This window comes from Petromyzon marinus, chromosome 1, assembly GCF_048934315.1.
Source record: "Petromyzon marinus isolate PM22_M1 ecotype Great Lakes invasive population chromosome 1, UKy_Petmar_22M1.pri1.0, whole genome shotgun sequence".
Classification (NCBI taxonomy): Eukaryota; Metazoa; Chordata; class Hyperoartia; order Petromyzontiformes; family Petromyzontidae; genus Petromyzon; species Petromyzon marinus.
Genome location: NC_133667.1, coordinates 20,484,733 through 20,502,721, shown reverse-complemented (window position 1 = coordinate 20,502,721; position 17,989 = coordinate 20,484,733). Strand labels below are relative to the sequence as shown.

At 42.1% G+C, this 17,989-nt stretch overlaps 1 protein-coding gene across 3 annotated transcripts in view; it reads right to left on the bottom strand.

The window, feature by feature from the left end:
- LOC116952394 (uncharacterized) overlaps window positions 1–14,265 on the bottom strand; it is a 62,764-nt gene extending 48,499 nt beyond the window's left edge. Inside the window, exons 1-3 of one of the 3 annotated variants that reach the window (XM_076065376.1) lie at window positions 14,064–14,265; window positions 13,351–13,569; window positions 457–2,855 (exon numbers count right to left, since the gene is read on the bottom strand). In XM_076065376.1, the coding sequence (XP_075921491.1) occupies window positions 457–2,855; window positions 13,351–13,426 (2,475 nt within the window). In that variant the 5' untranslated portion in view covers window positions 13,427–13,569; window positions 14,064–14,265. Of the gene's footprint in view, window positions 1–456; window positions 2,856–13,350; window positions 13,573–14,063 lie in introns of all 3 variants that reach the window. The other 2 variants (XM_032971775.2, XM_032971851.2) reach the window with 2 other exon arrangements.
- Window positions 14,266–17,989: the final 3,724 nt, after the last annotated feature.

The following is a 17,989-nucleotide window of genomic DNA, read 5'->3' as shown; positions in this document are numbered from 1 at the left end:
AAGGATAACGTTTCATTATTTTTCCATAAAAGGGCCTTTTGAAAATACAGTGTATTTCATAGTAGGGTCCACTTTGCACAATGCATTTCAAAAGATTAGTCTTAAATGTTTTTTTTAAAAGAATGCAACATTACACTGCAACAAACATATTTCATTTGGGACTCTTGATTCATGAATGATCCTTATTTGAACGCAGACAATCTATACAATACTATTACATAGGCTTTTGTCGCAATGCTATACAATTCTCTGATGTGGTTTTGGGTTGTGCAGCATGTTGTTCGGTATGGAATTGAATCAAATAATTCCTGAAGAAGCTCCAAGTAAGTGCATCGAAACGTCAGACATCACGCTGAACAACACCTCAAGCAACCCGAAAACACATCAAAGAGCAAAGTATACATAATGTATAAATGTCATAATCACTGTTATAAATTTACTGAGAAAATACATTACCTCATCGATGATTACTTTTGACAACATCTGAAAATCATTGGATGTCTTGTCGTTTAAGGATTCGTTAAATATTTCGTTCATAATCTTAAATGTAAGGTTAAACGTTGGGAATGCTGGTGGTGCCAGTGTTGACATGCTAGGCACATCTGTTGAGACTCTGGTCGATGCTGAGCTTGCCGTCCCATTCGGAGTTGCTGCTGACAGAGTAGGTGACATCGTAGCGGAAGACGAACTGGTCATGTTCGTAGAAGGGCTGGTCGCGTTCGTGGACATTGTTGTAGATGAGGTAGGAGCACTACCACTTTCCGTATGAAATGTTTCTGTGGCTGTGGTCGCTGAAGCAGTTGTCACTGTAGAATTTTCTGACCCTGGAGATGTGGTCACAGCCATTGTGGTGGAATTGATTGGAACCACAGTACTGCTACTGAGTGAGGCAGTAGTGGTACTCTCATTGATGCCAGAGCTGGTTGTCGAAACATGTGTTGTGCTCGTACCCTGAGATGGAGTTGCAACCGCAGTGGACGTATCATTAGTGGAATATGTCGGAACATTTGGAGTTGACACATTGTGAGGAGAAGTAACTGAAGACCCTTCTGTGGAAGAAAACGCCGTCGTATTATTTGGATGGTTGGTGGAGGCAGATCCTGCGTGGCTTGTGGACAGTTGTGTTGTTGCTTGGGTGACATTGATACTGGACGTGGCATTATTCCAGGAAATTGTCGTCTCAGACATCACCGTGCTTGCCGTGAGATTTGCTTGGGATGTGGCTGCGCTTATATTTACTGTAGGTGTGGTGGTGGCCCACGATTCCGTGGACATCATTGTGGTACTATTTGATGTCGTTCCTGTTACTTGGCTGGCAGTGGAGTTTGATGGTGAAGATGGACTCATCGTCGTGGCAGGAGTGGTGGTGTTGGTCGACGAGTGTGTTGTCCCAGAGGTCGTGTGAGATGCGGTGTTGTTCCTTGACTCCGTGGTCTCAGCCATCATAGTTGTATTCATTGATGTGACCGTGGGCGAGCTGGTAACACTGCTTGCTTGTGATGACGTACCAGGTGTTGCAGTGCTCGTAGCATTGATCGGCTGCGTTAGCGCGCTCACGCTTGTCGACTGCGTGGTGCTATTCGACGATTCTACCGCTCCAGATGTCACGTGAGTCGTGCTGTTGTTGAGGAGCTCCGTAGTCTCAGGCATCATGGTTGTAGTCACAGTGGCCTCGAATGGAGTGCTGGTAACACTGCTCGGTTGCGATGATGTATCCGGTGTTGCAGTTGTATTCATGGTGGTGTGCGGGGAAGCGCTTGTAGCATTGTTTGAGTCTGTTGATGTGCTTGCATTTGTTGATTGCGTGGGAGTGTTAGACGATGCTGTACTCGCATTTACCGTTGTTTTTAGTGTGCCCTCTGTTACAGGATTGGTAGTCTCATGTGATGGCGATGTCGTTGCACTTATGTTCAAAGCGGATGTGGTGTTGTTCGATTGTACTGTGGTTTCAGACATTACTGATGTCTCTGTTGTGGGACTGGAAGTAGAGTTAACCTTCGGTGTTTGAAATGATGTTAAAGAATGGGTACTGGTCTCAGTGTCATTGTTTTGAGATGCAGTAGTGAGATGAGACCCACCAGTTGACACGAACGATGAGGTATGATTTACAATGCCGGTTGTTATTGACATCGTGACTGTAGAGATTTCACTCGGAGTTGTTGATAAAAACGGTAGCTCTGACGTCATAGAGGTATTGAGGGGCATGCTGGTGGATGACCCAGTCACATTTGCTGTATATTGCGGGCTTGTTTCTGGGGTTACAGCTGAAATAGGCCCGGTCACTGATGGCCTTTGAGTGCTCTCTGTCAAGGTAGTTTCATTGACCGAAGTGGAAGTTACAACGCTATGCGATATTGTGGTAGACACGGTTGCTCTATCGGTAGTAGCATTGGGGCTGGCTGCTATGGTGGTTTCAATAGTTGATGTACCATTAGATTCTGCGGTAACAATTGGTGAAATTGCTGATGGTTCTGGAGAAGTCTGATGTGGAGTTGCAGATGAAATGGCTGTGGTGTCAGTCACAATTGACACTGTACTCACTGATCCTGGGAGGCCCTTAGCAGATGTGAGCATTTGCGATGAAACCGTGGCATGAGATGTTCCGTTCACGGATGTGGTTGTTTGATCTAAACTTGATGATGATGTTGCCACAACTTGTTGGGTGTGTGTCCCAGTGTTGGAAGGAGATGTTTGCTGTATGGGTGTGGTTGCAAATGCAGTTGTGCTAGGAGCAATAATATTTGTATCTGTCATGGATGTTGACAGATTTGATGCTGCTGTAGACTGCACAGTATTTGACTCAGTCGCGTGGCTTATGCTTGTTGTAGTCTGTGCAGCTAAACGTGGCATCTTGGCTGAAAACAGATGAACAAAGTATTATAGTTAATGTGACATCCATTTATCTCTAATCAACCACCATTTAAATCTCTTAGTGACCACTGATATGACGTCCAATGGAAAATATAATGGCTATATATAGACATCTTTTAACGTATTTTCACATGGGGATGATAATATATTCAGTTACAGGCACATATACTGGCGCATCTGCACCTTCATAGGCACTAATCAGAAAACTTTCAACTGTGATCTTGGTCTCAAGTGCCAGTTTAAACTTGGTCTGAAGCGCAAGTTTAAACTGCGGCAACAATATAGGCACACAATTTTGATTTAAAGCTTTCGTGACTGCAGCAATTCATATTCTTAGTTCTTTCGGTAAAGTCACGTTGAAGGGAAACAATAAAATAATAAAATATATATAAAACAATTAAAATTCTCACGACGTTTCGACCATAACACAAGACAGAGGTTCTTTGTAAGCCATCTGGCTACCATGAGAGATTCGTTCATGAGGCTATCCACATATACAAGCACAGAGACAATTTCAACCGAGAAGATGGATTCTGGCTTAGCAATCATTGGAAAGATTTGATAAACCATTTCAGGTCTTAATTGATTGTTCACGCTTACAGTGGCTTTTAGACAGCATACATTAAAAAAAAAATTCGTCTCCCCCCTCCTCTTTTCAGAACATAGATGGACTAGTCCTTCTAAATAAACTGCCAAATCGCTGCGCGTGGCGCTAACGTTTTTTTTTATAAATAAATAAATACACCGTTTAAAAATAAATACATTTATGCAAACCGACACACCTGATGACGACCGTTTGTGTTAACACCTGATACGACCGTTTGTCTTATGGTCGAAACGTCGTGAGAATTTTTATTGTTATATATATTATTATTTTATTGTTTCCCTTCAACGTGACTTTACCGAAAGAACTAAGAATATAGGCACACTTCAGCTATTCACACGAATGCAAGGGGGGAACTTTTGCCAATCGTAAGAATATGGCCCCTTTCGTGAATACAATGAGGCTTATTGTGTAGGTGGCACACTGACAGGGCATAAAGAGTGGTTGGGCTGACAGGACCACGGAAGAGGCGTTTAGCTGATGAGGAACAGAGTGAGAATGTGGCAGCAAACCAATGGGACGCGTAGCAGGTCGCAGGAATACTTCGCAGAAACAGAAGGTCTAAGGAGACAAGATTAAAATGAGTTTTGGTGTGCAGGTGACGCTGGTTTTCAGCTAGCATTTTGGCAGCTTCATTAATGGGAGTGGTTAGGTGAGAGGTTTCTGTATCTTTATTCCAGGTGTCAGCAACAAATATAAATGCGGGGATCGTAGAGGACACGGTAATGTGCATACTGTAATTATATTATTTAACTTTTGTTCGCCCAGGAAAGCCAACCTCACTGAGTTTTATGACCTTTCTTTCAGGAGGGTCCTGCCAAGTTTTCACAGTAGGGCCGATAATTTATATGTATATTCAAATTGAGTAAACTGCATTTTTTTTTTCAAATTTGGCAAATTTGTACCTTGTCTCCAGCACACACAATGGCATACTCTTTGCGAATGACATTACAGGATCTTTAATCTCGACTGTGAAGCGGACGGCCAATGTTTGTATGGTTAACAAACCTGCAGTATTAATCAGGACGGCCACTGGATTCGAACCATGAACCTCTACAACGAACGCACTATCACTACGTCATGTCACCATCCTGTGTACTGTGTATTTACATAGTGTTGGGTATAATGCAACGCCTATACTTCTTAGTTTTTCATGTATTTGTTTGCGTGATGTACAGCACCTTGAGTATTTTGTAGGAAGGCGCTTCGTAAATGTAATTTATTATCAGTATAAAGCAGCTTAAAAATTGCTAAACATAATCGCAGACTTACTCAGGGAAAAGTTTTGTATATTCATATCGCATATCCATAGATCCCAAATATTCTCACTTATGCACTATTGGTCACAGTCTGATCGCGAAATCTGCTTGCATATGCACCAGTGCAAGGATATTGACAATCCCATGTACTTCGATCCAGAGAGTGTGAATTAATTGGGGTTAATATTATAACCCTTTGTCAATCCACTGCTGGATGAAAGTCTCCCAACTGTGTGTTAGTTGTGGGAATTGTTTTGCCATACTTCACCACACTTGTCAGCTATGGCCAGGAATCTGACTCGTGTGGCCTTTTTTTATGCGCAGTGTAAGAACCACTGAGCGATAGCTCAACCCCCCTATGAAAGTGATACTGGGATGTAAATAAGGATTTTTTTTACATGTTTAAGGTTCCACAAGTGGAAGTGCATTTCAGGTATACATTGGGGAAAGGTTTACAGCTTCTGCAAACCATATATAAAGTGATAATCAAAACCAGGGACACTGTGGGGCTGATTAAAATATATGTGGTTGGTGGAGTGGCAGGTGGCAGAAGTGCAGAAAATTAAGGAAGAAACATCGAGTCATAAATAATATTAGGATAATTAAACACGATTTGGTTTGGCAGAGCTGATTACTTTATTGACAGTAGCAAGTGGATGAACTGTAAAACAAAAATGGGGACGGCAAGACTTAATTTTATATTGTTGACAGACTTAGTGGTGATCGTTCACAAAGAATAAGTTCAATACCTATTCGGGATGGCAGTGCCACAGGATTTTCGGAGAAGAACAACGTTTCGTGGATGCGGTGGAACTGATTTAGCACTGAACAAGGAGCTACAAGATCCATTATAATCGCTGATAATTGTTGAAAGAGCACACTTTATAAAAAAAATGGCAGAAATTACTGACGAGCTGAAGAACATAGAATACATTTAAACAGAAGTAAAATGGAAAAAATGTGGTAAGCCTTTAAGAGTGTGGGGTTTTGCCGCTGATATATGTTAAGGAAAAATACATGCTTGAAGTATAGAAATGAATTGCCAAGATACAGGGTGTGGGCTCAGTTTAACATAGGATTGGAAATATCATGGGCGCATGACTAATGTTTATGCAGTGAGCATATAATTTACATTGTTTTTTAAGCACAAAGAGATTGACGTGACGACAATAGATTGGTGCCAGAAAGATATGCACTACTTGAACATATTAGCACAAGACAAAGCAAAGTAGAAACAAATGACTAAATGTGCAGTGGACACCTATGGGCTATCTGGCCACGGACCGTGATGACCCTGATGCTGCACAAAGAGTGCTAATCTCCCAGTTACATGCTAATTTCTGACTTTAACATCCTGCTAATCTCTCACATTAACACAGCCACTTCAATGCTAAATTATTCTGTTGATATGTAAACTCCTTTGTCAAGGCGCTCTGCTCCTCCCACCCAGCTTAAAATACGCTGCCAAGCTTAGCAGTTTTCATTGGAGCGCTGTCTTTCCGACACTTCTGTTTCTTCACCTGAGGAAGGCTACTTGTGTTGTGGCCGAAACGTCGTGAGAATTTTATTTGATGTTTTATTTTTATTATTTTATTATTTCCCTTCTACGTGACTTTACCGAAAGAACCAAGAAGATAAATCTTAGACTTCCTCTCTAAATATACAGAATTTCACGAATGAGAATATGCAAGTGTTTGAGTAAAAATTCCACTGAGTCTATTATGCCTCTGGGATCAATACAAAGGATACAGTACAATTGCTGTTAACAGTCGTTATCATATGGAGAGACTGGCCCAATAGTAGTAATGCGGACTTCCCCACTGGTTCCGTGTCACTCATGGAGACATCACTGCAAAATGCTGCTTGATCTATGGTGACAATGACGTTTTGTTTTACAAATAATGTAACACTAATAATGTTTTAATTACCACATAGAGTAATGGCAATTTTCCAATGTCGCACATACAAACATTTAAATTACACATCATCGAACTATAATGTGACATTTCCATCAGAGCTAAATCCAGGTCAAATCTGGATCTTACCTGCGGTCAGCCTTATCCAAATCCAGATTGGATAACAACATGAAAAGGTTGTGAATTCTCATAGCAGGTTATCCCTCGCACACATTCGCAGGACACAGTAGTTATCGAAATATTAAATATAACAAATAACCGAGTAATACATGCATGGGGTGGATTGGTGGTTCAGTGGTTCGTGGACTGTGCTTTGAATTCAATCATCTGAGTTAAATTCGTGGTCATGGCTAATATCAGTGGCGAAAGATATAAAAAACTGATTCTGAGCCCCTTTCACCAACCTCAACTCACCAGTACGGTGAAGTATGGTCAAAAAACCTCTATGACCAACATAGAGTGAGTAGGCCTTCATCTGACAATGAACTCTGTGTCCTAAAGTATTGCTACTATAATTATTTAATAAACGCAAATAAACAACAGAATATTCATGACTAAAAATAATGCACACACATTTTCGCACGTCAGTTTTCATCGTATTGTTCACAAAAAAATGTACTCCTTTTATCTGTGAATGTAACCTTCTTAATCACAGACAATGGAATTGATGTAGCATGTGGTACAGGCAAGTGGCTTATCCAGGATAACTGTGGATCACGTTTTCCACGAGGTTGCGTTGTAGGGTAATGTGTGTGATATAGTGTAAAGCGTTGTGCCTCCCGGGATGTGGTCGCGTGAATTGAGATTTAGAGTTGTATTTAAAAGTACACATTTTGTCTTGATGTGTATGCATATGTGCGTGAATGTGTAAAAATATCTGCTATGAAGTGGGTGCCGCTGATGAGGGTTGCTCACGGGACAACACACACACACGCGCGTGTTTGCGAATACATCAACTCTGATTCTCAGTCCGCACTCTTTGCCACCCTTTCCCCACCTTAGCTTTGCGAATGCTGCCTCACATTGGATTATCTCCAGACATGTGTCTGGAGTGCGGTGAGTTATTTGATCAGAATGGGTCCGTTGCAAATAAACATTTGGCAGTTCACCAGTATTGGTTCAAGCAAGCCTGACAGTTGAGACACGTCGAAACCGGTCCAGAGTTGGTTTGTGTTGAACCAACGTTGCTGAAATTATGCCCGACCAGAAGGCCATGTGGCTGATACAATGTGTAATGTGGAGGGACAAATATGCGCAGGAGGCCTATTGGCTGCTTTTTTTTTATTTTGATACTGATAGTCTCCGCAACGATGCTAATGCTTGTTTAGTGATAAGCATTGATCATTACCTCATCCTGTTCCCCGCTCTCCCTTCAATGGATGGGGTTTGTTCCAGTCACAACAGGTGGGGGATTTCAAATCGATGCTGTGGTCAAAAGATCTAAATTTAGTCAATAAAAGGCTAAGCCATTTACATGTAAAGTGTACAAATATATTATGAGACCTCCTTTGCCAGTAACAAGATATAGAAATAGGTTTTACCCTTTTAACTGGCACAAAAACTGACACCTTTATTCAAGGCATCATGTTTGCAATAACCACAACACAAGCAGTCAAAATGCAAACAAAAGAGACAACTCTGATAATAATATGCACTGTCCTTGAATTTGATTGGTCCACACCCGAGACGGCTTTTCTTAGAGCCTAGTCTCCACTGGTGTTGGACCTATTTCTGTACAAATATAATTTTGGCCTAGGCTCTTAAACATAAAATCCATCATATAAACCTCCAGCCAACACTCTGCTGGGGTTTTGTTTATTAGCAACAATCTTACCTTTACGTTACTTAATGAAAGAAACAGTCTAAAATAATGTAATCTACAAATGCAATGCTACGTTTTGCCAATCACAGCACTGCCACACGTGTGTTAAAATTGACAAAACAGCAGGTAATGGTGACCAACAACAACAGCTAATGTTGCAGGTAACACACACACACGTTTTCTTGAATTATTTTATTTAATTTTAATCGTAATTTAAAAGTTATTTTAAATCAAACCACATATTTTCCATGTTCAGTGTTGGTTGGCGTCATAGGCGTGACATTTGCTAAATACACCTTCACTGTATTGCATTCATCATCTGGCAGCACAATCGTTATAACCTTGACCTCTGTTGAATACAAAAAGCCGTGCCCTTTTGTTTAATTACATTGTCTTTCAATGCTGTCCACTATATTTCACGAGTCTTGATTTAACCTGTTATATCGTCTGCTGTTACTACGTCTTTGATTAGTTACGTTTGTGTATACTCTATTACAATGCTTTGCTTCTTTAGCTGTTTAATTAAATCACCATTTTCCAATAACATTAGTTATTTTTTACACGTAGGCTTTCGCGACCAATATTATTCATAATAAAGGTTTTTGGGTTAGATCGCGTTTATTTATAAATGTGTCGTAACCCTCCACCACCCGACACGGCCAATCAGCAAAAAAGTGTCACGTTGACAAAAGACAAATAGTTCACTACTTTAGCCCACCGGTGCGTTGAAGAGTGAATCCACAACATTTACAGTTTGAGTAGTACGACGTTTCGCTGGTAATTACATCCAGCATCATCGGGAAATTCGCCAGAATGGTAAAGCCCTCTCCACTTGCTCCCCGTCTTAAATAGAGCAGCAGGGTGACGTCATCGTTTAACGTATTCAGGTGCAGTGATTTGAGGCGGACAGGGGAGTATTGTAATTATATAATCGACTGGTAATCAGTAAATGGTTATGATTAGTAATGAGTTGTAGATTAATAATGAGTTGTAATGTGTGTTATTGTGATTATATGCTACGTTAGTAATCCGTTAATTAGTATGTGTTTCCCCTATAAGGAATTGTAATATGTATTATTTAATAATACGCTTCCAATCCGCACTAAGCCTGTAGCTGTCAGAGCGATTAGTTATCTAATATTCTTGCAATTATTTGATTTCATTGTTCTTCTGCTGCAATTTTAGGATCGTTTTTTCCATTGTTGGTTTCGCTGGCGGAACAATTGTGTATTTATTTGTTGTGTTGATTCTGCTGATGGAATTATTTTAGCCTTGATGTATTTAATTGTTGTTTTGGATCTGAAATCTGACGCGGTGAGACGACGATCAGCGAGTTTACGGCGATAGTGTGTCCCACGATGACAGAAAATTGGACAATTGGAACTGGGAAATAATATTCAGTTGATTTACTGATTAGTTTGTTCACTCTCACGCAAACTTCAGCATGGTTGAAATAGGCAGATGATATGAAAAAAACATATTTCCTCACAAGGCTTGAAGCTTGGACACACATTTGCTCATCCATTTGTTCGTATGTATAGATTATGCCCTGGCCTATACTCGCTGCACTCAGGCTCTCGCCTAGAAATCCTACCTGAATTTGAGTAAGCTCCCTTGGCAGGGTGTGCAGTTAGAATGAGCACGGAGAGGGAGTCGAGTCTCAGGCCAACTGCACGTGCTTTTGTGTGCTTTGTTAATGCGTGTCTTTGTGTGTGTATTTGTGCGTTGCTGTTTGTGTGTGCAGGGAATGAGTGTGTGTCAGATGTAGGATAGATATTTCAGTGGGGAGGCTAAGTACAATACATACATCTCCCCATATATTCCCTACACATCAGGGAAGAAGGGCCAACACTGTATAATTCCACACCATTATCCCTGAGGTCCCAGCACAATAAAAAAAATACACACATTGGTGTATTTACACGTGAATACCACCTTGGCACAGCAGCCACTGCCCCTCCCGTGTCACTTCCCCTATAGACCAGACATATCTGTTCCTCTCCTCATGCCCTTGCCCTCTGACCCCCACCCCTCCATCCTTTACCTCTTACGTTCACACACCTTCTCAGGGCCACATATTACCACTATCACAGTGGATCGGGGTCTATAGATCCAGATCTACCAGATCTCAGCAGTGTAGCGCCGTTTTGTGGTATTTGATACCACTTTGTTTTGAGCCGTTGACATGGACAACACTGCTGGCTGGCCTGATTGCATGCTACGACCGATTAAGTAACACGTGCTGACACTACAATAGTCTTAACTGTTGCAAATGGGTGAAGCTTAAAAATGTTTAGCAAATATTATAACTCTGTAGTTTGATGTTAGGCGACAAAGTTAATTATTCATTTGTCATCAACATTACGGCTATATTATAAAGACGCCACGTGTGCAAGAGAACATATGTGGCAACAACAGCATTCTAAGCAACAATACAATCTACTGACTGTTTAATTACTTACTTATCCAGGAAGCCACACTTGAGTCTGACTTTTTTTCAGATGGAAACAGATGGCGATGCTTTCGCTTGGCCAAGGTAGGGTATGGAACCTCGACGCCCATGAGAAGGGAGATTCACACCATTTAAGAGATCCACAAACCCTCGCCTCCACAGTGCTGACTGATCGGCATGCGCCACATCTACAGCTTGCTGTGTATGTGTGAACAGATCACTGTGTACTGCAGGCTTTCAATGTATGTATGTTGAACTTCTTTGTCACCATACGTGGCCAACCGTGCTCGTCGGAGGTGCGAAATTGTATTGATACCTATCACGATATCTAGCAATACAATTAAAATGTCAACATCAGTATTATTAAACTAATTGCACGAGGGCATTTAACGAATCCTCATCGTTGTAATTACAGGATTTATGTCAATAATAGTTCAAAGAAGCTCTCCATTAAATTACAGACTTATTGTAATATTAGGTTAATGTAATAAAAAATGTCTGTTTTCATTAAAACAAATCTCACCTTGGCGTCAGGGACACAGTAAAACGCCGGGCGGTACAAACCGACGGCCAAATGAAAGACGAGGGCCCGCCCAAAAATGTGCACGTCCAATAAACAAAAATGGTGTTCTTTAGCGAATATCAATAATTCGGACTTGGTAATCAATTCCAAAATTATGGAATTTCATCATATAACCCTGTTACATTTTAGTAACAAAATCACTGATTGGTACGTGTCAACCCTTCATACTGTATGGCCCGTTCTTATGCAGTTGGTCAGCGCAAACCACCCTAAGGCAGTAGCGCTCATTTTTCACATGGTACATCCGAATAAATATTCCTTCACACTGGACATTTAGTTTTACTTAGACCTTTTCAATTATCATAACCACTGATGGATGAAAGCCTCCCGTAGATGTTGCCATCTCGTACGGTCCTATGACTGGCACAGTAATTCACCAAGAATCTCTAAATGAGAATATTTCATCGCTCGATATGCTCGGGTGGGTTTCTTCATTTGCAATGTGCGTTACCACTTTACTTCGTTTAACGTGATGCATCCAGTTTAACACGTAGGCTTCCGCGACCAATATCCACATTATGGATGATGCATCTAACCTCCGTATGTTATCCATAATAGAGGTTTTTTTGGGTTAGATCGCAGTAAATATATAAATGTGTCATTAAAACCCGCCACCACCCGACACAGTCAACTGGTAATGTTATCTAAACCATACGCTAACTAGTAATGCTATCTAAACCATACGCTAACTAGTAATGCTATCTAAACCATATGCTAACTAGTAATGCTTTCTAAACCATATGCTCCTCTTTCTTCATGTTGTTATTCAGTTTTCTTCGTTAATGTCCACGTTTCTGATCCGCATCACAGCAGGTAGTATGCGTTATTCTTTTCATGATCAGGTTCAGGTTTCCAATAGCACTCCAACCAGCTCTCTGTCCACCTCTTTGTATCATTATATTGACCCCGCTTCACTTCAATAAATGCCCCAGGCACATATCCTCCAGTTGCGTCCCACTGGTAGACATCTCCAAATATTTTCCAAACCTGTCGTGGAGTGACCTTTGTTTTGCTCTTAATTATCCGGAGCCTAACGTTGCAGTCTTCGTTTTTTTAATTAAGACATATCGATGAATGTGAAAAACCGATAATCAATGTTTCTCAGCATCCGAGGGCTGCCTCAAGGCATGAAGAGGATCACAAAGGTACATTTTACTCGGCAATACGGTGGAGTGAAAAGCTCCTATCTCTGGCCCTTGATCCTACAACTCCTATTGTCTGCGAGGCTAGTCCGATTTAAAATGCATCCAATTTATCCATATATAAGCCTATTATAATTCTTTTTTTTACAGCTCTGTCAATCTATTGCTGGATAAATCCCCAGCCATCCGACTCTGTCGTGATTGTCACGGAGGGCTGTTTTCCTTTGCTTCACCGTGCTGGTCACAGTGAGGGTTGGGAGGCGGTAGAATCAGTTCGGATATCGCTCGCCGCTGATGTCAGTCGTGACCCAGGTACCACGACGCCACCCCTCCCACCCGCGTGTTTATTGTTGTTTTGGCACGAAATGGGCATCTTCGAGCACCTACAATAACCGGCGAGGTGGTGTAAACTAAATAACGGAACTAGATGAGTTCAGAGATAATATCATATTGATTACGTTATCATAGAAAAGGTTAAACAGGATTTTGAAATAGGAGTCTTTTGCCTTTTCACAAATATGATAAAAGAAAACACAACAGGGTAACCCACACCATTGAATCTCTCAGAATATGTCGTCGTTAACTTTCCCACCACAGACTACTGTTGAAAATGTATTTACCATTGTGTAATGTGATGTAAAAAAAAACCCCCACAAAATATAAATATTCTCGGCATTGTTTGGCTCCGGCCCCTCACTCACCTAGCATGACGACGACGAACATCAGAAGCCAGGCTGCTCCTGTTGGGATGCGGGAGCGCACACGAAGGCCCCCCATGGCAGGAGAATTCCCGAAGCTGCCCGGATGAACGGTGGACACGGCTCAGATGCCGCCGCCGCCCACGAACAAAACCCCCCGGAATTTGTTTTCAGATTCGGCGAATGCCAACTTCCTCTTGGCAGGTGCCGGTGAGTGGGGTTCTGCTGGAGAGACACACGTCCTTTCAGATGAGACAAGCCACGGCTTCGGCTTCTATTGGGCAGGTATGGTGGTGGGGGGGGGTCCTAAGGGAATCTGACGGAGGTGGAGGAGGGCTGCCACCTGTCACGGCCGTGTGTGTCACGTTACACAGAGCACGCAACACTAGTCTACAGACACGGATACGCACGATTCTATCGGGGAAATCCTATTTGAATGGCTTGTAACGTCCACGGATTCATATTTAAATGACGCTCGATAACAAATGTTTAAGATACGCTTTCCTATCAACCAATACAACAGCTGATATAAGCGTCCGCTTCCCCCTTTGATGCTCTCAATGCACTTCGGTCTGCAGCAACAGGTGACACCCAACAATGCCGTTCGCTCGCATGGAGCAACCAACAGCAGCGTGCAGAAGAGCCGATCAATTACATCGCTTCCACACACACACAGAGAAACGATCACATACAACAAACAAAAAAACCCAACGCACCTACGCCCAATGCAATTCTTCAGTATCCCAGCGCCGTCCTTCCGTCGTCCCCCCCACCCTTCCACCGGGCAGATCTTGTGCAAGGATCTAAATATCACCAATATCACAGGAGTCGTCGTCTGCGTCTGTGTGTGTGTGTGCGCAACATACACCAGCCGACACTGCGCAATGTGTGGAGGGAGACGACCAGCAAATATACGACGGGGCCAGCATCACTGGGGGCGAGACGGGGGGGTGGGGTGGGTGAGAGGGCGGGGGGGGGGGACCCGACTCCGCCCATCGCCCCCACCCCCTGCCCCGCATCGCAAACAAAAGGAATAGCCCCGCCCCCCGCACCCCGCATCGCAAACAAAAGGAATAGCCCCGCCCCCTAGCGCGCGCACACTCCGGCTCAGTTTACGCAGTGCCCATCGCCCGCACGGGACCCACAGTCCCACACCGCCCATTCGCGCTGTTAAGATGACAATGCCCCAGTGACACTGGAACCGGGATTGTTAACGCGCGCCGATTACCCAGACCAATTCGAGACACCTATTGCATTGTGCCGCGGTGTGATCATTATTATTGATCTTGGAATCCAGAGGTCGCCCGTTTTTTTTGTTTTGGTTCATTCTATCTCTAGTTGAAACGATTGCACGGAGGGGCGAGTTTGTTGGCTTTCACCTCGGCTGTGGTGAAGTCGGTCGGCAGGCCGCATCACTCTGTAGTGGATACCCTTCCACCAGCAGCGGCGTGAACGAGCAACTTCAGGGCTGCACATTTACCGCATTAGGCCTTCAACGTGTAGATTAAGAAAGACAAGTACAATTAAAAAAACATGTATATATTTTTTTTATTTTAACAGGTAAGACCCACTGAACTAGCAATTTTTTTCAGAAGCGACCTGGCCACAAAGAAGAGGCCTTATCACGTGGAAATGTATAGCAGCCAAATACTCTTAAATGCATGTTGATTGTAAATGTGGGGGGGAAAAACACCAGGGGACCCGGAAAAAATCCCCGCGTCCACTGGGAGGGAGGAGTACGCACTCCAAATATACAGGCGTCAGGGTTGGGATCGGGGAGCGAACGCACCACCTCCTTTGTACCAGGCGAGGTAGTTAATGTCTCGCCAATGTGGCACCTCTGCCCAAGCAAGCAATTGGATGCTGCTCATCATCTCCGTTGGTAATGGAAAAATTCCACCTTCTTACGATGAGGGCCAGAGCACCACTGTTGATAATATGCATGAACAATTAATAAACGTAGATGGAGTATATAACTCGTGACTAAAACACAAATACATACAATTTCACGCATAAATGGGCACGTACGTGCGTATTACAAGTATATACAACTCTTGCACACAATGTACTCGACATACATGGACCAAATACGCAAGAATGATGATCCCCCACATAGCCTTTTATAGACTGTTAGGGCAAAGTATTGTTATTGATCCAACCATCCCTAAAGAACAGTACACAGCAGAACATGTCACTGCCTCACCGTTGACATCATATGCATTGTCATCATTGTTAAGTTGCGCTCAGCAATATTTGTATTCGCGCTACAATTCTGCAATTGGCTTATAGGGCAACAATCCCACGCATGGTGTGAGATGACGGAGCCTTGTAGGTTAGCTCGGTCTGTTGGTAGGGCAAGCATTCTGATGTCAGCACAGCCAGCTGAGGGGGATAGGTCTGCAGGCAAGAGTCCATGAAGAACGTTGAATATATTCTTGATTCTTTCGTGACTTTACCGAAATAACCAAGAATATGAATCCCTGCAGTCACGAAAGCTTTAAATCAAAACGTTGAAGATGTTGAGTCCGTGCGATCTTGAAATGTATCCAATATTGTATTGGGAGCCAGTGGAAGGATTGAATGATAGGAGCTATGTGGTTTTAATTCCAGGTGTGGGTCAGATGTCTGACTAATTTTGAGACATCTGGAGTTGGAAGTGAGGGATGTGGGCAGAGAGTTGCGTTCATTCAGTCAGAATTTGATGTAGGCATGGACAATGGCTCTCTATTGGGATGATAAATGGCAGATGTAGGAGATGTTGAGCAGAAGGAGGCATGAAGCCCTGGAGCGTTGAGATATTTTGCAAGAAACTAGAGCTTGGGATGAATGACAACTGCAAGGTAAACCCCTCTGAAAGTGAACTCCTCTCATCTGCAACTCCTATTATCCAAAGGCTGCAGATGATCTGCTGTTGACTTCTCACAAACTAAATTTTGATTTAAAGCTTTCGTGACTGCAGTAATTCATATTCTTAGTTTTTTCGGTAAAGTCACGTTGAAGAGAAACAACAAAATAACAAAATATATATAAAACAATAAAAAATTCTCACGACGTTTCGACCATAACTCAAACGGTCATCATCACACACCTGATGATGACCGTTTGAGTTATGGTCGAAACGTCGTGAGAATTTTTTATTGTTTTATATATATTTTGTTGTTTCTCTTCAACGTGATTCTCACAAACTGGTAATTTTCTGGACAATGGTCGGATGATGAGCCGCATTATCACAAACAGGGATTTTGGACTTGCAACCTTCTACCAAATGTGACTGGAGCACTAACTTTAGTGCCACCTGACCTAGCTTTGATTTTACACTGCCCTAGTTTTAGCTTGTAACTTTTACCACTGGTGTTTATAACACAACAATGGCTGCATATTTCTATGCAACTTAGTTAACGCTGAGAAAAAACATTGCTTTGGGTTAATGTTTATACTGCACAAATCTGGATCTAAAGTTCCAAGCATTACAATAGGATTCTTCAGAACTGTGACAGTACAGCAACATGCAATTGAACTTGTAATACACTACTGTAGCGTAATGTTTCGCACACTGGACTTGCAACTCAGAGGTTGTCGTTCCGATCTCCTTGCGTAGAATTTTAAACGATGGCCTTCTGTCCACCCAGAAGTATAAATGGCTACACAACAGTTGATTGGCAGGTCACATTTGGTGAGGCATGGGGTGGGTAATCCCACCACTTCCAAGACGTAAGCTCTTGAGAGCTCCCTTTAGTGGGGGCCCTTCTGCCAGCAGTGGCGTGGGCAAGCAATTTCAGGACTGCACCTTAATCCTTTTACAAAATGTTTAAACAGGAAAACCATGTTTTTAGAAGGTAATTCAAGAAAAAAAAACAATGTAAAATTAACAGAAACATTAGATTACTAAATATAGTAATATAAATCATACAAGTATATATTTGATCACGTATCATACTTTATGTCGCATACACATTTGCTATATTACCCCCGTAAATATTGGAATATCTTATAATGTTGTGATTATAATCATTCTACATGGGATATGCCATGTGTGTATGTATGTTGCACTTCTTTCGCACCGTACATAACCAACCGTGCTATTCAGAGGTGCGGGTTTAATCGGAGGTGAGGGATAAAACAATGGGCCATTTTTTTCATGGAAAAGCTTATGATTACTTATAAAGATGTCAGTATCATTATACAGACTCGAGTGCAGTTTGCACAAATTAATAATTTAAAGTGTACCCCTGAATTTGCTTCAAGCCACTGCTGATAGAAGGGTTTGCAGTAAACACGAGCACAAATTGAATATGAAATTGGTAAATGTATTTTGATATCGGAATTTTACAGAAAGTATGTTAGAGCACCAGTAGCAGCCGAAGCCACTGGTTCTAAAATTACAATAGATTACGTGGCATTTACATAGAGCTGTTGCTCCAAAAGCTAAACTAAACGTGTTAAATTGCAATAAACTTGATAATTAAGGAAACGTATTGCAACTTGCTACGATGTCAATTAATTGATCCAAGTATAAATATTTCTCCGTATATTTTGACGTAAAAATATATATGTAATGCCTCTACGAGATATATAAATGCGGTCAATATACACAGTATGGTAAACTCACATTATTAGTTTACAAATTACATAACAAGAGCTT